General features: G+C 43.4%; 1 protein-coding gene across 2 annotated transcripts in view; it reads left to right on the top strand.

Annotated features, from left to right (window-relative positions):
- TTLL5 (tubulin tyrosine ligase like 5) overlaps nucleotides 1-26219 on the top strand; it is a 246195-nt gene that overhangs the window by 199553 nt on the left and 20423 nt on the right. The window contains exons 32-34 of one of the 2 annotated variants that reach the window (XM_054567238.1): nucleotides 7594-7676; nucleotides 9737-9796; nucleotides 14465-14548. In XM_054567238.1, the coding sequence (XP_054423213.1) occupies nucleotides 7594-7676; nucleotides 9737-9747 (94 nt within the window). In that variant the 3' untranslated portion in view covers nucleotides 9748-9796; nucleotides 14465-14548. Of the gene's footprint in view, nucleotides 1-7593; nucleotides 7677-9736; nucleotides 9797-14464; nucleotides 14549-26219 lie in introns of those variants that run through there. The other variant, XM_054567237.1, reaches the window with a different exon arrangement.

Raw genomic sequence — 26219 nt, 5'->3', positions numbered from 1 at the left:
ATGAAAGAGCTAGCAAAGACTGTGTGGGATGAAAGTGAACACAGAAGTCTTGGATAACATGAAACAATGAAGTACAGAAATTTTATAAAATATGAGTATTAGTGACTATAAAAATAGTTGTTGGTCTGCTTCAAAAAGATAAAACACGTTTAAGACAAGAAAACCAAAGTTCATGGACAAGAATAGTCAGTGGATAGTGAAGGTATTACAGGCCTGTGTCAAGTGTGAGGGCAAGACAGAAGTACTGAATGGCTTTACATTTTATTAGGAAAACAGGAGCTAATTGATTGATACACAGCCTGTAGCTTTCAAACCAACAGAGGGGGAGAGAAGGGAATGTAGAAGCTTTATGAATCCAGTGGAAGGCAGGAAAGGGTAGCAGAGGGTAAGCAAAGGAAAAGGATGGTAAGTGGAAAACAAAAACTAAGATAATAAAAATAAGTCCAACTGTATGAGAAAGCACAATAAATTTTAACAAGTTATACTCTTCTGTAAAAGATTATCAAATTGCATTTTTTAAATGTTCTGCATTTTTTAATGTTCTGCAGTCCTAGACTGCTGAAAACAGACATCTAAAGTAGAATCTCACAGAATGGCAAAGAATTGGAAAAAGACAAACCATGCAACACGAGTTAGAAGGAAAATTAGTACAGCGATAGATAGACTTAAGCAAAAAGCATTAATAGAAGTAAAAAAAATCACTAGTATGCAGTTATCATTATAAGCTTAAAATATATGTCAAAAGATGACAGAATTATAAGGAAAAATTGGCAAATTATAATTATAGTGGGTGATTTATTTAAATATACTTCTATCAGTGCAAGTCAAAAATTTCTGAGGATTTTGAATATTTGAAATGCATAGTTAACAATTTGCTTTGATAAGTGACTTTAAATCTTTTTTGACCACCACTTATAATTTTAAAAATGCATTTTATATGCAACCCAATAAAAATATCTATATGTATATGAAACAAAAGGTTCACAAAATACTATTTTGTGTTGTTTTTAAAATGCTCATTATATCCTCTAAATTCTACAGTGCCCTTATGAGCCACAGTTCACAGTCTGAAAAACATTAATAGCTCTGTGTGGGTCCCTGCATCCAAAAGGGAGAATATCCATTCTTTTCAAGTGTGTGTAGAACCTTAACAAAAATTCAGCATACACTATGTCACAAAGGAAGGCTCCACGCACTTCAAAAAATAAGTATCAAATAGTTCATACTTTTTAACTACAATAAATACACTTTAGAAATTATATAAAGATGTTTTTTAAAGACCGGAAATTTTTAAAAACAGAGAACATAATACTCCTGTGTTAACGAGGTAACCATGATAAAACACTGAGAACTGAATGGCTATGAAAGTACTACATAAGTTTGTGGAATGGCCAAAACTGCACGCAAAAGTAACCTTAAGTAAGTTTATTAACAAGACAAGAAGGATTAACAATAAGTGAGTGAATCATTTAATTTGAAAAGCTAAATAAAAGGAACAACAGTACATTAATCAAAGTAAAATAAAAACACAGACCAGCATATGGGAGAACATGAGAGAGCCGTGCCTCACACAGTGTTTGGCACGTGGTAGGCGCTCATTAAATACTGGCGGAGGAATGAATATAATTGATGTCACACTAGAGAGGATCACCTCTGGAAATTTTAATAAAAAAGAGAAGGCCTGCATAAATAATTTTAGGAATAAAAAGGAATGTCATGATAAATATATTGGATTAGATGAAGTGTAGTCCATTTATAAAATGGAATCCTGTGCACCACTACTCCACAGAAGTTGACTTCACTAAATGTTTCTTGAATTGAGTTTGGAACCAGACCCAAATTAATAATGTCCTAATTGTTATTTGCTAAGGATTAGCATATTAGGCTCTGTTGCTGGAATGTATCTATAATCCCTGGACCAATAGATAAGGGAAGGAGGCACACATACTCGTTCACCTGTGTGCACGCAGGTGTGTTGTAAGGAAAGTTGTAAGATACTTAATCTGTGAGCAAATGTTTACCAGTAAAAGTCCGCGTTCTCTTCTTGGAATTCAGTTCTTTAACCTAACGTGTGTCTTGGTGTTTCTTCTCTCCTTTGGGAAGTGAAGGAAGCTGATTGTCACTGGTATTTTATAAAAATGATGTAGTTTTGGGGGGTGAGTCTTTTCAGGACCTTCAGAGATGCCACCGCGTCTCTTTACCACAGCCCTGGTGAGGTCAGCATTTCCAGCCCTACTCTCCCTGTAAAACCTCGAGTATTTTCCTTTTGTGGGTCCCTCCTTCTACAGAAAGGTCATCCCTGATGTGGTGGCATGAATCCAAGATCAACTTTTACTAAACCATTGAAATAGAAAACTACTACCTCTGTGTTAGAGATGTGGGAAGCCTTGAAAAGAACCCAAGGAGAAACAATATAGCACCAAACCACAGTCAGCCTTGTGAAGTAATGAACAAAACAGATCTTAAAGAAAGGATATCACTTTCAGAAAAGTTTCCACTGATCAAAATAGTGGGGGCGGGGGGGGGGGAGAACAGAGGAAACCACAAATAAAGGAACTAAAGGTTCACCAAAAAAGCACATCAGAAGCCTTACCAGCAAAATAGAAAATGGGGATTTTGCTCATTCTGCCCCTCCTAGACTGGAGATGAGGGTGTGTTACACAGGACGGCCGTACGGGCTGGTCTGCTCTTGATGCCGGTGGGATCCCTAGCCAGCCATTTGGCCAGCTTGTATTCCCTAAGTTGAGACTTGCCCGAAAAGAAATCTTTCAAAATGATAAACACAGGCAATGTTTCAGCTTCCAGAGAGATTACTTGTTTGTAATGCATTTTTGAAGTTTCTTTGAAAGGCCCAGAAGAGCTGTTCCCCGTTACTCGGAGTAGAATGGGGCCCATGTCCAGCTCTTTCTTGGAGTTCAGGAAAATGGGAAGGCAAGAGAAGCAGATAGGAGTGGGGCAAGTGAGCTGAATGCTGGGTTAGGATGTGTACATTTACTACTTAATGAAGCTCTTCAGATACCGGCTATGAACATACCCAAAGGAAGAGAGACTGCTTTAGTGGACAAGAGCATGTCACTGTTAATGAAGTTCTAATTCTTTGTTGTCACTGTGCATGGCCACATTTCTTATCTCAGTTTTTAAGTGGCTCCATTAATAGGAAGCCTGCCCCTCAGTAGCTTTTGGCAATTATAGACAGATAGTTCAGACTTTTCTCTGTAGACAAACTTACCCATTACCACAGCTGAGATTATACTGGGCCTCTAACTCTCAACCTTTAACTACCTCTAACACTTTTCCATCTCCTAGAACTTGTACCATTTCCAAGAAGAGCAATTAAGGAACACTTACAGGACCATATAGTCACATCTCATGCTCGCAGATAGACTTACCAGATAGGATTTGTATGGTGTATAGTTAGTGGCTTCTTCCTTTCTTTCTTTCTCTCTCTCTTTCTTTTCTTTCTTTCTTTCTTTCTTTCTTTCTTTCTTTCTTTCTTTCTTTCTTTCTTTCTTTCTTTCTTTCTTTCTTTCTTTCTTTCTTTCTTTCTTTCTTTCTCATTGATTTTAGAGAGAGAGGAAGGAAGGAGGGGAAGAGAGAGAGAGAGAGACATCAATTTGTTGTTCCCCTTATTTATGCATTCATTGCTTGGTTCTTGTAGGTTCCTTGACTGGGGATCAAACCGGCAACCTTAGGGTATCCGGGCGACACTCTAACCAACCGAGCTCCCTGACCTGGGCAATGGCACCTTTCTTGTCCCATCTTTTCAGTATTTCTCACTGTAAAACTCCGATATTTTCATATCTCCAGTTTTTCTGAGTTCATCGTTAGTCGCCTCTTCACATTCTCTATGTGCTGTGATCAGAAAACAGCAGGTCATGGAGCTGCATCAAATACACATTTAACTTTGCACATGCAGCTATTCAGAGAGAAAGAAAGTACAGTTTCAATAAAGTGGCTGATCCCATTTGACACTGCACTGGGGATGAGATAGGAGATGCGCTGTTCCTCCGGTCGGTCTCATTTCCTGTGCGCCTCTCTCATAAGAAGAGCAGCCCACTGTACTACGTGTTATTGTCATGCTCAGGGATGCATTTTACACAACATGGCCCCTTAACTCCAAGCCAACTGCCTCATTTGGTGAACAACTGAAGAAACAGATTCATTCTGATGCTGACAGGAAAAAAAATGTGTGTGTTGAATTTATTAAGAGATAGTTTGTCAATCTCAAATGAGACCTTTCTTCCTAGAGAATTTTCAGAATAATTTTGACTATGAGATTTCTGACTTGTAAGTTGCCAGTTAATTACTTTTTGACTTTTATAGCAAATTGCTGTTAATGTTCAGGTTCCGAATGTCTTGTGTTCATTCTTCTAACAGTCCAAACTGAATTAGAGTCCATGAGTCATCCAATTTAATATTTCTGGGTGTAGTAAACTTACAGTGAATGTAACAGTAGACAGTATTCCTAAGTAACAATAACAATACTAATAATTATGTTTATTTAACCCTTCATATAATATCAGATACTGTGCTAAGATGTGCTTTTCATCCACCAAGTCATTTAATCCTTAACTACCCTGAGTTGGGTTTTTTATCCTGATGTGAAAACATAGTAACTGACTTAGAGATAACCAAGAAAACACATATGTATCTTCCTGTAACAGGTATTCCCGGGAAAGCAGCAAAGAACCATTGCCGGAGCAGATCAGCTAGTGCAACTTAACATACAGGCTCTAGACAAGCTGTATTTCGAAAGCTCTCATTTAGGAGTGGGTTGTTCAGAAGTTGGAATGTATTTTCCTAAGGAAACAGTGTTATCACAACAACAGCATATTTACCTATAATGTGCCTGGAATAGTAATAACATAGACCCAAACCATTTTGTGTACCAGTGTTTTCACGGAAAAATTCACTCAGAATTTCCTCTTGGGTGGCTATGGAAAGGGGACCCTATGCTAGAAACAGCAGAGTCATTAGAAATGTGTTGTTCACATGACTCAGTGGTGGCTCCGAAGGCCTGTGATGAGAGTTGCTGGGGGAGCGAGGGGGACTGGACACAGAGGAGATGGGCGGTCAGGAGATTTGCCTGAGAAAACAGGAGAAAATGAGGGTGAGCAGAGGAAGGTGGTTCCAGAGAGGGGAGGGAGGAGGTGGGAGAGCTCGGGCCCCAGAACTCACCAGATCTAACCTCCTCTGGGCCTCCCTGTGTGTGGCCTTTGTTTCTTCTGACCCCAGAATCTCATCTGCCTGCTTCCCTTTTCACTGCTGACACTGAAGTTTCCTTGTGACACTGAGACTGACCCCCCACACACACAACCCCTGGTCGCCCCCCTTTTTTTTTCCTACACTCAAGCTTCTCCTAACATAGGCGAATAGACCCAAGGGCTTTTAACTTCTGTGAAAGAAAGATCTCATCCTAGGCCCTCCAGAACTTTTCCTTTTTCACTTGGACCTGGAAGAGCAAATGCCGGCCTATGGATGCTCTGGGTTTTCTTTCCTTTTTTTCCCCCCCGGAGGGGAAGCAGTCCGTAAGGAGCGAAAGCATAAGCATCCCAGATATAGGTACCCAAAGGTGAAGCTCGTGGGAAATGGGAGAAGCTCTCTGTTTCTTTCTCTCCTCTTTGCTCCTGTGGCATCCTCAAAATGGAAGTGGAAAAGAGAGGTAGGGACCAAGCTGCAGCTTGGCGGTGTGGGGTCGGGCACGGACATTGTGACCCTTGCGTCACTGCTGAGGTGTTCGCAGGGCACATGTCTCCGTCAGCGGTGCAGGGACCCCCTGGGCACCTTCCAGACTCTCCAAGTGGTACTTGCACCACCTTCCTCTTTACCCACCAGCCAGTGTTTCCCTGACTTCTCTGGGTTATAAAAAGCCCAAGTTCCCAGGCTCTGTCCCAGACTTGCTGATCAGAAGCTCCGACAGAAGGGCCTGGAAGCCGCATGATGAACAGGTTTGTCAAACAGTGCTTGTCTACCTATGCCTTGGCCTCTGAAGGCTCCTAGCACCTTCTGAGCTCTTTTCTGCCTCTGGATCAACAGCTATGAGACAACTCCATGAAGAGCTCTCCTCCTGGCTAATGCCTGCTCCTCACAACTTGATGACTGCCGAATGTGATCTCCTCAGAAAGATCATCCTTGACCACTCTCCTCGCTGTCTAATTCATTCTCTCGGAGCTCCTTGTACTGTTTACTTAACAGTTTTTAAATTATGTGTTCCTTTTACCCCAATTCATCAGCTTTTAAAAAAAATTACTTATTTTTAGAGAGAGGGGAAGGAAGGGAGAGAAAAATTGATGTGTGAGTGATACATCAATCAGTTGGTTGTCTCTTGCACATCCCCCAACTGGGCTGGCCTGCAACCCAGGCATGTGCCCTGGCTGGGAATTGATCTGGCGGCCCTTTGGTTCACAGGTTGGCACTCAATCCACTGAGCCACACCAGCCAGAGCTGTTTCCTTAGCATTTATCGCCCAGTTTATATCTTATGTATTTGCTTAATGTCTGCCTCCTCACTAGCACCAAGCACAAGAAAATGCTTAATAAACAGTTTGTGTGTGAATGAATAAATGGAAAAGTAGCGCTGAGAGAGGAGAACTAAGGGTTGGGTTGGATGCTGCCGAACAAATAAAGAAAGAACTAAGCATATAAAGCTGTAATCTCCCATGTAAACTTTTTACACATTAACTAAAATCAAGGTAGGTGGACCAAACAAGTAAGTTTGTTTATAGGGGTAATGAAGTCAAATTATTTCAAAAAATATTTATTAAATAGCTAATGTATGCATAATGCAATATAGCTAAACTGTGTATAACACTGATACAATATCTGTTTTTATGGAACTTAGGTAACAGATGTTATACAACCACTTACACGATTTCACAATTATAATTTTGATAAATGCAATGAAAGAATTACAGGAGACCTGAAATGATTTGTAGGACATTGAGCTCGCCATAGAACTTCTCAAGCGTGGCTGGGGAAGCCAATGTGCTCTGTCCTATCTCTTGTCAAAGTTGCCTTGAAGGGAGGTGCCTTTGAGTGGTTTTTCAGCCTCGGCACCGTTGACACTTGGGCTAGATAATTCTTTGTTTTAGGGCACTTTCCAGTGCCCTGTAGGAGATGTTTAGTACCATTCCTGGCCTCTACCCATTAGATGTGAGAAGACGCCCACAGTTGTGGCAGCCACAAATGTCTCAGTGTAGCCAAATGTCCCTTATGTAGGGGTGAGATGAGGCAGCAAAATCTATCCCTCGTCACTCCTCCCATTGAGACCCACAGCTCTACATGCAAACTTGGTTTTTTAAAAATGTCTTTCTTAAGATTTATCTAAGTCAATACTGGTAGCTTAATATATCCATTCAGTAAACAAGTATGGGGAGAGATGGACAGTAGACCCTAAAATACGCACTATTTCAGAAGGATAGGTTGGTCACAGAAGCCCTCTCTGATAAGATGGCATTTCAACAAAGTCTTGAAAGAAACAAGAGAATGAGCCACATGAGAAGGAACACCAAGAACAAGAAGCAAAGCCCTTGGAGGGCCTGTCCTCGACCTTGCCTTTCTATCTACACGTCTAACCAAGCTGCTTGTGTTTCAGGGGGTCCACCACAGAAGGGCAGCTGAACGGACTCCAGAGCAGCCTTAACTCGACAGCATTTGTACCGGTCACCAACTCCTCAGGTAAGTGGGCCCAGCAGCTGTCCTGCCCGCGAGGGAGGGTGCTGCGCTGGGCACGTCCTCTCTTCCGCCTCTGGAGAGAGTTCCAGTCCAGACGCAAAGCGTCCCGGCTTTCAGCTTTCTGCTGCGTTGGCAGATGGGCATTTTTGTTATGCTCTTCTTTAGCATGATATTGACAACTTAGGACTGAATGGTTTTCTGGATAACTTGGTATAGATGAGACTGCCCAGTCTAGCAGGATCCTATCAGATTTGCAGCATTTAGTAAAAAAAAAAAAGTCTGCATTTGACGGATGTTTCACAGTTTATGTAGTATTTCCACATGTAGGATCTCTCACTAGTCTTTGCAACAGCCCTGTAAGTTGGATCTTCTTGGCCCCCTACCCCAGATGTGGAGACTGAGGCTTAGAAAGTTGAGGGCCTGGAGGAGATGACACATTGATGCAGAGCTAGAGCTCTGTCCTCTGATCTGAGCCTGTTGTGCAAATGTCATGGTCTCTTGCCAGGTAGGTACCGAGGGCCTAAAGCCTCTCAATGTAAGAAGCTACATGTAAAGTTAGGCAGCATTGGTCCACGGATAGTATTAATTCATAAAAATACACTAATCCGTAACCAGAAAATTGAACGAAAATCACTTGAATTCAATTCAGATGTTTGTTATGGATCACTTACTATGGAAAACGTAACATTCTGGCACTGAGGTGTGTACATGGTGAACAAGACAATCCCTGCTGTCCCAGACGTGGGGCAAGAGAAAAGTCAACAGGGGGCGTGCTGCGAGGTCGAGAAAAACCAGGCGCTGGGCACGAGTGGAAGGAGAACAGACCACACTGGCTGAGCAGTTGCTGTGTGTCGGGCACAGGTCTGATTGCCTTGTATGTAATAACTCATTTGTTCACAGGACAGGCATGTAACACCAGAACTACTTCGCATTTTATGGCAGAAGAAATGAAGGCGCAGACAGATTATGAAACGTGTCTAAAATTTCATAGCTAAGAAGTGGTGGGGCTGTATTTGAACCCAAGCAACCTGGTCCAGGCTCTGTAGGGATTTGGAGGGCTTGTTAGAGGAAGAAGCATCTAAAGTTGAGGTTTGAATATGAACAAGTCAGCCAGGGAGTTACAGTGTGTATGGAATGGAAGGAGGTCTAAGAAGAGGGAACAGTGTGTGCAAAGGCTGTGTTCTGGAAGCCCTCATGTGTCAGTGCGGCTGGTGACTAGGGCATGCGCAGGGAGGGACGAGGGAAAAGGCAGATAGCAGGGCCAGTATGCGCGCTCTGTAAGGAGCTTGGTCCTGAGAACAGTAGGGAGCCCTCAAGGAATGTGTGCAGGGGGAGGCAGATTGGTGGGTTGACATAAAACATCTTAAAATGATTCTAAGACCTCCGGGAAGCCTGGTTTCTTTGACTGTATCATGGGGATAGTTACATGTATCTCCTAGGCTTACTATGTGGATTAAATGAAGCAGTATAAAGAGAAAGGTTCTATAACTACACCCAGGTAAGGTAATAATATAAAAGTATAAAGATTTTATTTTCCACTTAAAATCTTAGAACCTGAATTCAAGAAACATTTGATGGGTATAAACCTGTCGCCCATACCCTGCCTCACCCCGCACCCCCCAAAAAATGAATCAGCAGAACATGATAATTATTTTTAAGGAAGTCACATTTCTCCCTGGAACTGTTAGGCACTGAGAAGTGGATGGATAAGAGGATCGTGATCTGGTGGGAAGGACATCTGTTAGATACAGATGTTAGAGCCCCTTCTGTACTTCAATTTTGCTGAAGTTGGTAAGGTTTATAGACTAGACAGGGGTGTCCAAACTTTGGGTGTCACTGGGTCACACAGGAAGAAGGTTTGTCTTGGGCCACACATTAAGTCTATTGCAACATGTAATCACATGTAAAAGAAGTCTCATAATGTTTTAAGTAAATTTACAGTTTTCTGTTGGGCCACGTTCATAGCCATCCTGGGCCGTATCAGGCTTGCGGGCCGTGGGTTGGACACTCCTGGTAGGGGGTCTGGGAGCCTGACCTCTTTCATTTGCGTGTCTCATTGATAGATCTGAATTGAACTCTCTGCGTGCACTCTGGCTGAGGAAGTTAGAGACTTGGAGGGCCAGGTGGGTCAGTCTTTCAGCATCTTGATCCTGAGTTAATATGTGCTGACTGTTGAAGTTACTTAGAAAATTTCATAGTGTTCATGCTGAATTTGGTATTAGCATAAAACCACAGAACAAAGAGCAGTTACACTCCTCCCTGAATTCTTTTCTTTAATTTCTCAGAGGAATTTTTTTACATATTTTTATTTTATTTTATTGATTATGCTATTACAGTTGTCTCAATTTTTCCCCCATTGCCCCCCTCCACCCAGCACCCCCACTCCATCAGGCAATCCCCTCACCATTGTTCATGTCCATGGATCATAAGTCCTTTAGCAACTCCATTTCCTATGCTGTTACTTTATATCCCCATGGCTATTCTGTAACTACCTGTTTGTACTACTTAATCCCCTCACCTCCTCACCCAATTCCATACACCCCCCTCCCATCTGGCAACTATCAAAACACTCTCTGTATCCATGATTGTGTCTCTTTTTCTTGTTTGTTTAGTTTACTTTTTAGATTCGATTGTTGACAGGTATGTATTTATTGCCATTTTATTGTTCATAGTTTTGATCTTTCTTTCTTTTAAATAAGTCCCTTTAATATTTCATAGAATAATGGTTGTTGATAATGAACTCCTTTAGTTTTTTCTTGTCTGGGAAGCTCTTTATTCTGCCCTTTGATTCCAAACGATATCTTTGCTAGGTAGAGCATTCTTGGCTGTAGGTCCCTACTTTTCATGACTTTGAATATTACTTGCCAATCCCTTCAAGCCAGCAAAGTTTCCTTTGAGAAATCAGCTGACAGTCTTATGGGAACCCCCCTGTAGGTAGGTAACTTCTTTTCTCTTGCTGCTTTTAAGATTCTCTAACTTTAATCTTTGGCAAGTTAATGATGATGTGCCTTGGAGTGGGCCTCTTTGCATCCATCTTGTTTGGGACCCTCTGTGTTTCCTGGACTTGCGTGTCTATTTCCTTCACCAAATTAGGGACGTTTTCTTTCATTGTTTTTTCAAATAGATTTCCAGTTTCGTGCTCTTTCTCCTCTCCTTCTGGCACCCCTATGATGCCAATGTTGGAACATTTGAAGTTGTCCCAGAGGCTGCTTTTACTAGCCTCATTTTTTTGGACTCTTTTTTTCTTGGAGTTCTGCATGGTTGTTTTTTGCTTCCTTATGGTCCAAATCATTGATTTGATTCTTGGCTTCATTTGCTCTGCTCTTGTTTCCCTATAAATTTTTCTTTAATTAGTGTATCCTTCATTCCTGACTGGATCTTTTTTGTGCTGCTGAGGTCCTCATTAAGTTTTTTGAGCATCCTTACAACCAGTGTCTTCAACTCTGCATCTGATAGATTGCTTATTTCCATTTTGTTTAGTTCTTTTCCTGGAGCTTTGATCTGTTCTTTCATATGGGTCATGTTTCTTTGTCTCCTTGTTTTGGCAGCCTCCCTGTGTTTGTTTCTATGTATTAGGCAGAGCTTCTTTGACTCTGTGTTTAGGTAGTGTGGCCTAATATAGTAGGTGTCCTATAGGATCCAATGGCCCAGCCTCTCCTGTCACCCAAGCTGGGTCCTCAAGGTGCGCCCTCCGGGTGGTCTGAGTACCCTCTCCTCTTGTAGTTGAGCCTTGGTTGCTGTTGGCAGGTCAATGGGAGGGATTTACCCAGGCCAGTCAGCTGCAAAGATTGGCTGTGACCACTTACCACTAACCTCCACCCTCCATGGAGGATCAGCTGTGTAGGGGCCAGAGGTTGGTGCTCCGATGTGGTCTGTAGCTGACTACTGGGTGTGTAGGCCCTTGGGTTTCAGAGTAGTGCAGGCCAACTTCAGCCCCCTCCTGTGTTTTGCCTGGGGCCACCCTCCTTGAGCTATATAGAGCAATCTGAGATTCTGCTACTTGTGCTGGGCTTGGAGGTTCCCAGGCAAAGCCAAGCTGTGAATCTAGGCTGGCTGCTGCTAGTGCAGTGCCTAGGGCCACTTAGCAAGAGGTATAGAGGCTGGGAGCTCACGGAAGCCAGCTATTGCTGTTTGGAAGAGTTTAGGAAGTTGTGAAGCTTGATCCAAGACCAGCCATTCATATGGAAAAGCTATGGAAAAGCTACTGTTAACAGCTCTAAGTTTGGTGGGACACAGCCTCAGGGGATCTCCAGGGTGGACAGTGCTAGCTAGGTTGAGGGAGTCTCAGATATGACACCCATGCACTGGCTCTGTGGCTCTGCCTGCCTTTCTGTCTGGGAGAAAGCCGTCTCCTAGCTCTTGCCTTGATGCCAGACACTTCAGTTCCTCCCCATATGCTACTGGTGCCTTTCAAGTTGCTACCCTGGTGCTGGAGCTCAGAGAGAGTGAGTCTGAGTAAGTCCATGCGTGGGTTCTTTAAGAACTGCTTGGGACTCTACAAGTTTCTTCCACCAACTCAGTCCCTGTTGGTTTTAACAGCCAGAAGTTATGGGGACTTAATCTTTCTGGCACTGGAACCCTGGGCTGGCATTCTGGTGTGGGGCTGGGATGCCTCACTCCCTGGACATCCCTCCTGAATTTTTATCTACCACACATAGGTGTGGGACCAGCCCATTCCGCATCTCCACCCCTCCTACCAGTCTGGATGGATGTGGTTTCTTTAATTCTGTAGTTGTCAGACTTCCATTCAACTTGATTTCTGCCAGTTCTGAGTGATAGTTGTGCTCTAATTTAGTGGTAATTTTGATGTGGTTGTGTGAAAAGGCAATCTTTGTTTTCCTGTGCTGCCATCTTGACCAGAAGTTCTTTCCCTGGATTCTAATATCCTTTTCCCCCCTCTTCTACTTCAGATGAGCACTTTATTCTTCTCACCTTGTTTAGGTAGCCTGCTACTTACTGCTCTTGTCACCAAATGGTTCTTGGCCTCTATAGAGTCCCTCAGATCTCTTTCTAGTCTATGACTTTTGTGATGTTCCTGGTCTTTAAACACTGGTGAATCTATGATATAATAGCTTCAGGCATTGTCCGTACATCTCAATAAAATGAGGTAAACATTTTACCTCAGCAGTGTAATAATAGTAACTAACCCTGTTAGACTTATTTATACAGCTAGTAAATAACTGCCTGGCACTTCATTGTTTCAACTACCAATCATGTGTTTTTCTATATCATGCAGAGACTATAAAGGGGCTCAGAAGGGTATCCTATAAAAAGATTAGATTGTTACTAGAAACATTTTTCCTTAAACCTGCAAGAAGAGAAAACAACCTCCATAGTAAGTCAAAAAGTTTATACATCTCTCTCAGAGCTGGGAAGCCTGTACCTATACAGGAATCTCTAAACTCACTTTGAAAGATATTTATCCCCTGTCTGGTCTAGATAACTCAGTGGTTAAACATGGTTATTAATGAGGCCATGAATATAACAAGAGTCTGTTTCCTGGTCCCCTGACCCTTCCCCAGGTCTGGCCAATGGGACCATAAAGCTGAGTGACTTTGATCTCAGGCAGTGTGAGTGAGATAGTAGCTCATCTTAGTGCACTGTTAAAAAAAACTCCATTTCTTTGCACTGCTGGTGGCACAGTGACATTTTTATGATGAAAATTAAATGGGGTAGTGAATGTGAAAGCTCCTAGCAGAGTGCCTGGAATGCTCCATGAAGGGTATTTTTCCTTGACTTCCTTAACTCAGGCTATAAATTCTATATATTCAGGCTATGGGAGGGAAGGTATGGAGTCAGCAAATTTGAAGATTTGAGAAGAAAGCTGTAGTGAAGGCCTTTGGCTCAAAGCCAGAGCCATTGGTCTTCCTTCTTTATAACCGTGGTGTGCTTCTTGAGCTCTGAAGTGGTGATGGCGAACTGAAATAGCAGAGAGAGAGATTAGATAGCTGACATTGCTCTCATGCTGGTTCGATGGTGTAAACTGCTGTGATTGTAGGGGTCTGGAGCCACACCAGCTGCGTCGTCGCTGCCCCTGGGTTTCTGCCTCAACCTCTCCCGGGCTAGAGTCTGTCTCTGCCTGCCCCACACCACCTTCTCCTTTTTGTTTTAAGCTCTTGTAGTTGGTAGTTGGTGGAAGAAACCTTACTACTTTTTGAAAACCCATGATGGGTTCCATTGACAAGAAGCGAGAAGCCAAATGTCCCTGTTAAATGTTTGATATTTCGGGCCCTGGTAAAATACACTTTAGTTTTGTGCTCTCAGCACGTCAGTGTGACTGTGCCTGCCCACTTCATTGTCTCTCGTTGACACAGCGAGAGAAAGGAACTGATTTTAATATAAAGTAAACCCAGTGGAGCTGAAACCCTAAGGATCTAGAAATCACTTTAACTTTCAAGTGAAATTATTTGCCTGGCTGCCCTCAGTGGAGTGAGCTGTTTTCACCATGCATCCTACAAGTAATTGTTGGAGATCCTGAGTGGATCTCTGGAGTAGATTAAAAATAAAAATAAATAAGGCCCTTGAGATACTCTGCCTAGTGTCTAATACCCTTTATTGCTCCCAAAAAGTTCTCTTCCCAGAGCCCGAGGGGTAAGAACTTGGGTTGGTTACCCACTCTTACGCTGCTGGAAAGCAGTCGAGAGAGCATGGATTCGGTGTTTGGTAGGAAGGGGGGCGGCAGCATCGGGGAGAGCGACGGGGCCCTAAAACCTAGCTTTAATTCTGACCACTTGTCCTTTTAGCCAAGATCAAGTAAGGTGCTAAGTAGGGATGTTTTTTACATTTTTCAGGATCTTTGGGAGCTCCCCAAGTTATTTTCGCCAGATCCAAACCCTTGCCCACACAATCTGGAGCCCTTGCTACAGTTATAGGACAGAGGAAATGAAAGTCGGTGAAGTCAGGGCCAATTTAAGGTAACAGTAAGAGCATATCTTTTATTCTAACTTGCTGGCTTCATTCTGCAGCAAGAGATTCAGTAGCTATCAAATGATAGTTTCTCAAAATGACAAGGAAATTGGGATTTTATAAAAACCAAAGCTCAGAAGGACTCTCCAAAACTGTGGGTCAAAGCTAAGCTATAACTGTCTTGCTTCTGTAATGGCATGCCAGTAGGTGGCGCTGTGGCAGTAATAAAGTTCCGTGCTGTTACAGAGGCTTTTGTTTAAAAATACAGGGACATCAGTGCCAACCAAAGAAAGACAGTAAAGCCATAATTGAGCTACAGGTAAAATTTAACAGAAGAAACTGAAAAGCATAGTATTTGAAGGTTAAATTTCAGTACTATGATTATTTATTAGTGAAGGCATTTAGACGAGAGTTGGGTAGTTGTGAACTGGACTTTCAGAAAATGGGAGAAAAAGGGAACAATTTTTTTTAACAATTTTTAAATTTTTGATGAGGTCAATTAATAAATTATGTTTTTTTCTGAGTTATTTAAGATAAACATATGCCATCGTTGGCGTACTCTAAACCCCACCCTACCACCCATCCAAAAAAGAGTTTCTACACCAAAGGGCTGGCCTAACTTGATCTTGTGAGGCTGTAGCCACATTTCACCAGCATTGCCCTCAGTATTTTGTTCCCAGCTGTGGCCTTCAAAAGTTTCCAGAAAATTCTATGACACCGCAAGGTTTTAATGATTCCTTTCCTCTTTGCTCTACCCTATACTCTAAAGCATTAATGGCACACCTGCTATGAGCTTAATACTCTTCTTACCTCTAGGGGAATATTTATAAACTTATTTGAGAAGCATTATTCATCAAAATATACCCCAAGAGAGCAAAAGAGGGAGGAAAATTATTTACCCACCACAGGATTCATTTACATTGGATCAGAAAGCTTCAAATATCTTTCCCCAGCCCATCTAAACTCTTTCCAAAAAGGAATGAGAGGAGAGAAGGGAAGAAACACCAAATCCATGGCTTGATCATCTACCAAAATGTACCGGAGAAACTGAAAACAACCAGAATTCTATTGGTGATACTTAGCTAATGGTACTTTAATTCTGATAGTAAGCAGCCTATTCAGTAATGATAAAACTAATAAAATATAGAAAACTGAAGCAAGAAGGTCAGTATTTCCTTCAGGAGACTGACAGCCAGAAGAATGAATGTGACATCAAGCTCCAAACCAAACCAGTGGCCTGCCAAGAAGTACTAATGTCCATCCATTTCCAGGACTGTAAGACTTGGACCTGCCAGAGTTTGTAATATCACTTTCCTTGAACCTATTTCATTAGTATCCCTTACAGTCCACTCAGAACATTACATGGCAAAACAGATCGTCAGCAAAGAAGCCTTGGGAAAGAGCCTGTCCTTCAACACTGAAGTCTCTCTTGCAGACACAGCCCCATTGCGCCTGACTGTGTGTGTAAGCTAGGGATGTGTAATGCTGGACTTTGTGATTAGCCGAAGGGGGAGACCACGCACCAAGTGTGTGTAGGCTGAAAGGGCAGAGTGGGCCCAAGGGCCTCAGAAGTCCAGCTTCCCATGGGACAGCACAACTGCTGGAGGCGCCAGCAGCAGGCCCACCACCTGGCAGGTGGCAGTGGCAGTGGGCTGCCTGGCCTGGGGCAGGGGAATGAGGTGGTTTACATCAGAGTGAGGAGGCAGAACCCCGGAGTCAACAGCCCATCACCTGAGTGCATGCTTCCTTCCTGTGTGAATGCATTATAGACGGGACCTGCTCTGGCAGAGGTCCCTTCCGCCACCATTAGAATGAACGGCTGTAACAAGTCCTAACCCTCTTTATATGTGGATTTAGGGAGGCAGTTGGGTTAGAGTAGAGGGTTCCAAGTGTGTTTGCGGCCTAACAGGCTGAGAACACATCAGTTGTCCTTATCAAAGAATGGAGGGAGCCGCGCTGAAGGATACTGGGGACTAAAGCCTACCCAAGACCCCTAAGCAGCTGCCCCTGGCCAGTGTCATATTTTAATACATACATTGTTCTCTTTCTTCTTAGATTCTGTATTGTCTGTTTAGCATCTATGTATCATAGGACCAATTATACTGTCTATATTTTTGATGCTTTGGCATTTGGTGGGGGGAGGGACTTACAGACCCAAGGAGAATGCCTCCCCCCAGGGCTAGCTAATTAATTTATAAAAACAATAACAATTTGCCCAAGAGCATGTCTTTCATATGCAGGCCAGCCAATTCCCAACTATATATTCCCAAACATCTCCTTAAGAACTCTCACAGGGCAAGCCAAAATTTCCCTGGCCCTAAATCCCTCCAGGGCCAGGTACCAGGCAGCCAGAGGCCCAGAGCCCACCAGAAGCATTCAAACTGGCTGTCCTGGGCTGTTTACGCTGACTTGCCTGGCCTTTCCCAAGGAAACCCCGCGGGGCTCCCTGGCCTAGACTTTCCCCTCGCCACTGCTCTCTGTCTCCTACCACACTGGCAGTCAAAGTCTCTCTGCCAAGTCTCGTTCTCATCTCCTGTGGCCACACCGACTCCACCGTACCATACCCAGCATGTATGTTCTTATAACAGACATCCATAGGGAGAGAGGCTTTAACGTGCAGTCTAAGGAACCAGGAAAAAATCTGAGTCGGTTAGGCCTGGATCACCTAGTCCTAAGCCACTGGTCTTAGCGCTTCCCTCATTATAGGCTGTGTCACCCCAGTGGTGTTTTAACAGTGTGTGTTTTGCCAGCTTCAACCCGGCTGCAGCCACACAAGAAGGATGTGGATCCCTCTACATGGCAGAGTCGCCTGGCTGCCAGCCATTGAAATTTCATGCTTTCCTGTCCTGAGGCCTCTTTCATTTAGTAACTGTTTCTGCATTCAGAAACAACACTAGCATAGCTGAACAGCCTGGTTGGGAGTGGGGGAGGAAACAACTGGCCTTCAGTTTAGGGAGACCTGGGGTGGGGTGGGGGGTACTTCTAAGAACCCACCCAAACAGAGTCCATTTGCCTTAAAGAAAACCAGGGAACTCTGTTTCTGAAATGGACTACTAAGAAAGATAACATCTGAAAATTGAGGTTGTCTCTTGCTGAGTTGGCAAAGTCCGAAGAGAGGAGTGATGATTCTTCAATTGTTAACAATTACGGCTTTGTTACCAAGACGAGGGAAGTGCCATGCCTCCTTCTCAAATTACCTTTCTGTTACAGAAGCACACTCACCTCCTGGAAAAGATTCCTGGCAGCCTAGATCGTTGGAGTTGTACCTACCACTGCATCTTGTACCAGATTTGTCCTGTCCTGTGTCATTTCCATTGGCTTTGGGTGGAAAAAGATCCTGTTTATTCTTGTAGTCCTGAACTGGGCAAGTAACCAGCATGACATTGCCTTGCTCTGTGAGTCTTATCACTGCAAGTTATCACCTCTACCCTGTGGCTGTCCATCCCATGTTGCTGCTAATTTCAGTGAGATGCTTGTTACAGGCACGTACTTCACTTTGCCATCCTTATGTCCTCAGGACATGATTGCTCCTGAAAGTTCTAAGGAAAGAAAGCGACATGCTAAGCCATGCCTGTCCTTGGAAAAAGCAAGTTTTGCACATGGAAATATTTACAACTCCACTTGCCTCATCTGTAGGATTTGAACTGGGACCCAAAGAGTGGGTGTGTAACTGCGAGGCATGGAGAAAGACGTCTCAGTGTGCGTTGCCCTGCTGGCATGATTGGCTTCGATATTTACCCTTTGTTCTTTCTAATTATGGTGATAAAGAAAAAGACTCAGATCCTCTTCAGTTCTCCGAAGGAAGAGCATCACTCGTAAAAGTGAAACAGCAGTCTCTTACATTTCCTTGTCCTCACCTTCCAAACGTGCAAGTGCTTCCGTTCAGGTTTGCCGTAGGCCTCAGGGAACCCTCGCCTCTTGAACCTAAGTTCAGGTTAACTAGCCACCTGATCTCAGAGAGGAACAGCTTGGACATGTGGGACGTCCCTTTAGCTCCATCAATTAAACATAGCATGTATCCCCAGTGTAAAATGGAGATAGGCTTTGGAAAGCCAACCTGGTTGTAAGATGATGAGGTGAAGAAAAAAGCTGATTAGAAGTTGCTGTGCTCGTGGTATTTGTTTGTTCATTGTTATTCGAGGAATCACTCACTTTTGTGTATGTTGGACTGAAAGGTAACGTGGAGGTTTCCCCCGCTTCTGTTCACTTCCAATGTGCTCCCTACAGAAAGTAAGACATGTGACAAACCCAAATGAACGTATTTTGGGATTCAACACAAGTTTTTTAACTTCTTATGGCTGAGCTGTAAAATTTATTAGGTAATGAATTGTTTGTAGTTTTTGATCAGATATGAGAATATGAAATTTTTAAAACCGCAGCACTGTTTTGGAACTATGACTCCTCTCGGGCCCTCTATTTTATATTTATTTATCCTTTCTATTATTCTCAAATATAAATCACCATTATTCATGTGTGCATATACTTACCCCACCTCTTTTCATGCAGAGAATTTGTGTCGTCTAAAGAAGCCTTTGTTATCAAGAGAGACACCCTCAGGTTAGCTCTATTAAGCAAAGTTGTTGTACATAAATGCAGGGAAGAAACAGTCTCAAGAACCAGACCTCATGAAAACCTGCAACCGTACTGGGAATCATTAGTAGCTCTAGTGGCCCACCAGCCGGCCTGTTAGTCCTGCCCCAGGACCAGGTCGCATGGCCTCCCAAGCAGCTGGCTTCCATTGTTCTCCAGGCGAACACCTCTGCCTGCTCACAGCTTGACCTCTCTTCTGTGTGACTGTCGCTCTCTCCACTTTCTGCATTCTGCTTTGAAAAGACAGAATCAGCATCCTTTGCAGTCATTCTTTGAGCGAAATGCCCCTGGTGTGCAAAGCTAGAGGAAGGCTCCTGCCTTCTGGGGCTGCCAGCCTGCTGCTGGCGTGGCACGATTGTGTGATTCTGGACTGCCAACTGACGCATTTCTGGCAGTTTTCTTCAGGTGGGATGGTAGGTCGCATAAATCTTAAAATATAAAGCCACGTGCAATAAAATAATAAGATATAAAGAGAAAATCAGGGCCCAAAACCAAGATATTTCCAATTTTTCAAATAGAAGGCCAAATAAAATTACTGTAATTGAGTTTAAATTTGGTTCTAAGTCTCCTAAAAGGCAGGACAAGAAGGAAAGCATAATAAATCAGGGTATATAGTTCTTATTTTCAAAAAAAGAAATACTCTGGAAAAGAGTTAAGTTTTTTCCTAGCTCTTCCTCTGTAAGAAGTATTGTACATGCTTTACATAGGGGACGCTGAGTGAAGTAACAGCGCCCTCAGAAAGCTAGCACAGCGCTGGGTGTCGCAGGGCGGCCTCCTGGCGTGACCGACACAGGGCAGAACATCACTCCGTGCAAGTCAGTGAAGACAGCTTTGTGAGGGACAGAACAAATGCAGCCCAAGTCCTTGTGGTCCAGCATAACCCAGGGGTACGATGCCGATCGCTTAGGGGAATGGGTGAATTGCACGTGTCTTAGACGATCCTAAATATAACTTCTATCAGTTGGCTGCTTGACCAGAGCTAGCCGTGCTGCTCAGTAAGGACACAGATGCCTAGACCCTTATGTTCCTGGTTGAAGGTGCATCTATGCGCTTTGGAAAGCAGTTGGCAGAGGTGATCTCCTGCGAAAGCTGTGGAAGCTAAGCCCTGCTCCACCCACCCATCATATGGCATGTGTGTTCTCTCTTGCTCTGTTTGCATATCCTTCCCTCTGCCCAGGCCCCATCCGCCTCCACTTGCCCCCTTCCCTCCCGATGTGGTTAATGCCACTTGTCCTCCTTTTTTCTTCTCCAGCCTTGCCCCATTCCCACCCGCAAGCTAATTTAGATGCTTTTGACAGTGCTCCAGCGGAACTCTGTGATTGACCTACCTGTGGTGGCATTGACGACACTCCCGTGTCTTGAGGGAGTGCTGGGCTGCGCCCTCACTAGGCTGTAGCTCCCTGGAAGACTGACCTGACTCGGAAACCCCTGGGCCCAGCGCGGTGCCCAGCGAAGTGGGGACTGAAGAAATTCCGATGGAACAGATGAATGGGTAACTGAGCATATTCTCATGCCCACACCTGTCCACATATGCAAATTCTTCTTATTCTCTAAGTTTTGTCTCCTGTGGTTATCTTTGTTTGTATAATTATATTTATCTTGCCATTTTTTAAATCCCTAGAGCATTACAATTTATATCACGACATTGTATTTTGCTGTCTCTTACCACTACTTACTTCTCGGGTGAACTGTCTCTTCCATAAGACCGTATGCTCCCTGAGGGCAGGATTGCATTCTGTATGTTTCTTGAATCCCTGGCAACACCCAACATGCTTCATGTATGCTTCAACATACTTTGTAATATCAGCCCTTAAGAAAAGAAGACAGAACACATGTGAAATTTTTCTGGAATATCGCCTATTTCCTCTTTTATCCTGGCTTTACATAAAATGCTTAACCTGATGTTCTCAGAAACAAAAATAAAGTTCGCTCAACCTTGACCTTGTAATTTGTACTTCAGATTCAGTGCCATATAGCAATACCCACCGTCAATATTAAATACCTAACTTTTATAAGAATTCTAGAATGTAGGATGAAAAGAGCATAGCTCACTGTTTTCTTCTGCTTCCTTCTTGAACCAATCATTTGAATAAGAAAACAGATGGAGCCCTGGCTGGTGTGGCTCAGTGGACTGAGCACTGGCCTGCAAGCCGAAAGGTCACCGGTTCAATTCCCAGTCAAGGCACATGCCTGCGTTGCTGGCCAGGTCCCTGGTTGGGGGCATGGGCAAGAGGCAACTGATTGATGTTTCCCTCCCTCTCTTTCTCTCTCTCCCTAAAAATAAATAAATAAAACCTTTTAAAAAAAAAAAAAAAAGAGGCTCAGTTTTTAAAAAGGATCTAACAGATGAAAGGGACAAAGACCATTTCCTTGTTTTGTTGGTCATCAGGCAGCTCCTATTCCTGGGACCAGGAAATCTGACTCATCTCTTGTCATCAGCCTCTGAGGACATTTGGTGTAGGGATAGGAAGATAAGAGAACAGGGAGGGGAGGTCTGACAAGCAGAGTATAACCTTTAGGAAAGCGGTGCCAGTAAAACAGGGGTCATGGCACATCCAAAGTGTTTATCAGGCTTTCTTGCTTAATACAGGGAGTTTGACCTACGAGCTGCGGCCCATGGTTGTAGCTTCAGCTGACCTGTGAATCCCCTGAAATTGTATACAGAACGTCGGGTATGCTGCATTTGTGCCTTTTTTTTTTTTTCCCCTGGAAAGGATCCTCAGCTTCCCCCCAGAACTCATAATCATTGATTTAACTCTGTAGCTTGAACCATAGGTGATGTCTTCCAACAAGCTCAAGTTAGTAAACATCCTCACTTGGACCTGCTGTACTAGCTTCTTAATGCATCAGCCCTTACCACCTCTGGTTCCTTGTCCTTTCTGTTCTCACATCCCTGTGGAGTGAGCTTTCAGAACGCACACTGACTACATCTGGCATGCACGTACACATACCACTTAAAGCCCTTCATAAAAGCTTAGCATTGTTCCTAAGATAAAGGTAGAACTAGACAAAAGGTCTTGTATCACCTGCCTACCCTCCATTCTTACCCTCATCCCTCCGGCCCGCTCCCCCGCCTCCGCGTGCTGTCTCCACACTAGTCACCCTGCCTTCTCTAAACTCCCCACACTCTGCCTGTCCCCAGAGCCTTTGCAGATGCTGTTTCCTCTGGATTGCTCTTCAGTGCATCCTTTCTCTGGCCTCTCTGATTAGGGTTCGTTCCCCTTTCACAGAGACCTGTATACCTTTGTAGTATTTGTTACAGTTCCTTGTGATTTTCCATTAGTGTCTATCTCCCTCACAAGACTCTTAAGTTACAGGAGGACAGCGACTGTGTCTGTGTTATTCACCTTCACATGCCCAAGGTTGAGCGTAAAACCTGGTGTAGAAATGGGCCTTGCTGTAGGTATTTATGATTGAGTTAGTGAGTGAGCGTCCTCACTTAGAGAAAATTAAGGTGCCGTCTAGGAAGTGGCTCAAGTTCACATAGCTGATGGGTGGCGAAGCCAGGTTCCATGAACCCAGATTTGACTTCAAAGCCATTGCTCTGAACCACCATAGAACAACAATAGCCATCATTTTATTGAGCACTTGTTATATTAACACCAGGGGCTGTGCTAAGCATTGTCTATTTGTCACACTTTATCTTCTCTAACCCTGCAAAAGTAAGTGGCTTGGTTGTCTCTGTTTTGCATAGAGGAAACTAAGGCTGAAATAAGTTAAATAACTCGTCCAAGCCACACAGTCAGTGGTGGGGCTGCAATTCAAGTCCAGGCAGCTTTATTCCAGAACCTGCTGACCTATCCCCTTATGTCAAAACCCAGTCCTCTCAAGGTGATTGTGTTTTCCTGGCTTCCTTTCTTAATGGAGCGAAGTGGCTGGTGACCAGGCTGTCCTGCGTGGACCCCTGGGAGTGTCTGGTCTCTAATCACTCTGCAGGGGCTGTCTGATGGTGTGGGCACGCGCAGGGGCGGCTGGCTTGCCTTTAATCCAGCCGTTGAACTTCTTGTTTGGATGGAGTCAGACCTGGGAAGGGGGGGTGGGCAGCGATCAAGGTTGGCCTTTCGCTTCTGTTCCCATGGATGGAGGGGGTGGTGGGGAGTGACCATCTGTCCCACACCCCGAAATGCTTCTGAGGGGCAGCGCCCCTGACCGGCAGAGGGAGCTTGAGTGGGGACTCAGATCGGGACGGGGCCGCTGTCGCAGAGGGCGGCGCGGGAGGTGGGAGATAGGAGGGCTTGGGAAACACCGCTGGGTTAGTTAGGAAAACAGTCTCCGCAGCTAACAGAAACTCAGAGAATCAGTGGCTTACATGAGTAAAGGACTTATTTTTCTTCCACGTCAAGAAGTTTGGAGCCAGGAAGTCCAGGGCCAGCGCAGCTCTTCAGAGACATAACCAAGGAGCCAGGCTTCTCTCTGCCGCTCTGCCAGCCCCAAAGCACCGGCTTCCATCTTTCCGGTCATCAGGTGGCTCCTGCTCCTACTGGCGTTGTGTCCTTGTTCCAGGCAAGAAGGGCATTGAGAGGAAGGGCAGGGACAGATGCCTGCTAAATCTGTCCGCTTTTTTTAAAAAAGCTTTTTTGGAAGCTTGGCAACTCCAACTAATTCATTATTGACCAGCCCTGGACCCCAGGCCCACTTCTCTGTAGCAACAAATGAGTCTGGAGAGGCAGTCTGTTGACTGGGCACGTTGCCTCTCCATGCAGCTCAAGGAGAAGGCAGAAATGAATGTTAAGCATCTATCAGTTTCCGTGACAACATGTTTGCTTCCCAGAATCTCCTCCCCTGCTGGACGGGGTCCGTCGCCCTTCCGCAGCCCCTGTCCGCCAGCTTCCTGACTGCTGCCAGCAGAAATGCCATTCCTTGCCCCTAGTTTGCCAGACCCAGCACGTAATACTACAGGGGGGTGGTTACCTGTTAGATGGGGGTTTCAGAAACATGAGAGTCCCCATTTTCCAAGAAGAAAGTTCCTTAAAAGGGAGGAGGATAGAAAACGAATGAGCCATAGAGGAAGAAAAGAACCCTGGAAATGTGTTTATTAGTTAAAATGATAAATTTGCTCTAAGTATAATATAAATGTATGCTATACCACATTCATTTACATGAGTTGTTACTGTTTGTTCTTGATTATCCTATAGCAGAATGATTATGTATACTCAGATTATCCAGATGAACTTTGTTGTAAGTTTAATTTTATTACAATACCAATTCTGTTCACATAGGTTGTCTTCCTAAGATGTTGCTCACAGTACAGCTGCTTTAAAAAATGAGAGAGGTTATTAATGTCCCCTGTTTTGTTTAAAGAAAAGCTCCCTTGTACTCAGGTCTTTGCTGAGATTCTCTGAAAAGAATAAAATTGGAGCCTGCCAGTAGTGAGTCTGAGAATTTTAAACAGCATTTAAAACTGATAATGAGTAGAACTGAGAGTCCAGAAATAAATCCATACATGTATGGCCAATTGCTTTTCAACAAAGGTGCCAGGACTCTTCATGAGGAAAGAATAGTCTTTTCAACTTGTGATCGAAGAGACCGGTGGTGCTGGAACAACTGGCTATCCAACGTGCAGAAGAATGAAGTTAGACACCCCTACCTCACACTGTACATAAACATTAACCCAAAATTGATAAAATACCTCATTGTAAGGCCTAAACTATACAATTCCTAAAGCAAAACATAGGAGTGAATCTTTATATGTTAGATATGACTCCAAAATGCACAAGCAACAACAAAAATTTTGAAAATTATGTGCTCCAAAGGGACCATCAAAGAAGTGAAAAGGCAGTCCATAGAATGGAAGAAAATATTTACAAAACATAAAAATATCTGTCAAGGGATGGATACCCAGAATTTACACAGATCTCCTACAGCTCAACAGTAAAAAGAAAAGTTTATTGAAAAGAAATACAGTAAAAAGACAGAAAACCCAATTTTAAAATGAGCAAAGAGTTTGAATACCTATTTCTCCAAAGAAGATATACAAATGGCCAATAAGCGCCCGAAAAATGCATCATTGGGCATTAGGGAAATACAAAGAAACACAGTGAGATGCCACTTAACACCCACTAAATAGCTGTAATCAAAAGACAAGTAATAACAAGTGTTGGGGAGGATGTGGAGAAACTGGAACTCCAGTGCATTGCTGCTAGGAATGCAAAATGGTGCAACTGCTTTGGAAAAGGAGTTTGGCAGTTTTAAACAGGGAAACATGGAGTAACCACACGACCCAACAGTTAGACTCCTAAGTATATATTTAGAAAAAATAAAAATATGTCTACATAAAAGTTGTACATGAATGTTTATAGCAGCATTACTCAATAACCAAATGTGAAAATAACCTAAATGTCTATCATGTATAATGAATATATAAACAAAATATGACATATACGCGCAAAGGAATATTATTTAGCCAGAGAGGGGGGATGGGTAGGGCAGGGGAGAGGAATGGGGGGAAAATTGGCACAACTGTAATTGAATAACAATAAAAAATAAATAAAGATTAAGAAATAATGAAGTATCGATACATGCTACAACATGGATGAACCTCAAGAATGTAATGCTGAGTAAAGCCAGTCACAAAAGACCATATATTCCCATATTTCGCCATGTATACTGTGCACCCACATTTTTAACCCAAACTTTCAGGAAAAAAGTCTTCCATTTTAATGTCTTAGTTCGTTTATTCATTTATATTTAGAAACAAGATCGATTATTATATTCCAGGGTATTATTTTGCATTCAGATATTGTTATTGGTTTCTAGAGTTATACTTTTAACACAGGAGCATAAATAAAAGAATTAAAAACATTTATATAGATATGGAATTAGTACTACCCATGTATAATGTGCATCCTATTTTTCCCTCAAAAATTTGGGCAAAAAGGTGTGCATTATACACAGCAAAATACAGGGTATATGGTTCTACTTAAGTGAATGTCTAGAATGGACAGCCTTTAAGTATCCATAGATACAAAAATTAGATCAGTGCTGCCCAGGGCCAGCGTGGCAGGAGGGGTCATGGGGAGTGACTGCTAATAGGCACAGGGGAGTATTTTT

This window comes from Pteronotus mesoamericanus, unplaced genomic scaffold (genome assembly GCF_021234165.1).
Source record: "Pteronotus mesoamericanus isolate MK-2021 breed Mesoamerican mustached bat unplaced genomic scaffold, CSHL_Meso_final contig_182, whole genome shotgun sequence".
NCBI classification, from domain to species: domain Eukaryota; kingdom Metazoa; phylum Chordata; class Mammalia; order Chiroptera; family Mormoopidae; genus Pteronotus; species Pteronotus mesoamericanus.
This window is presented reverse-complemented; position numbering and strand designations above follow the sequence as displayed.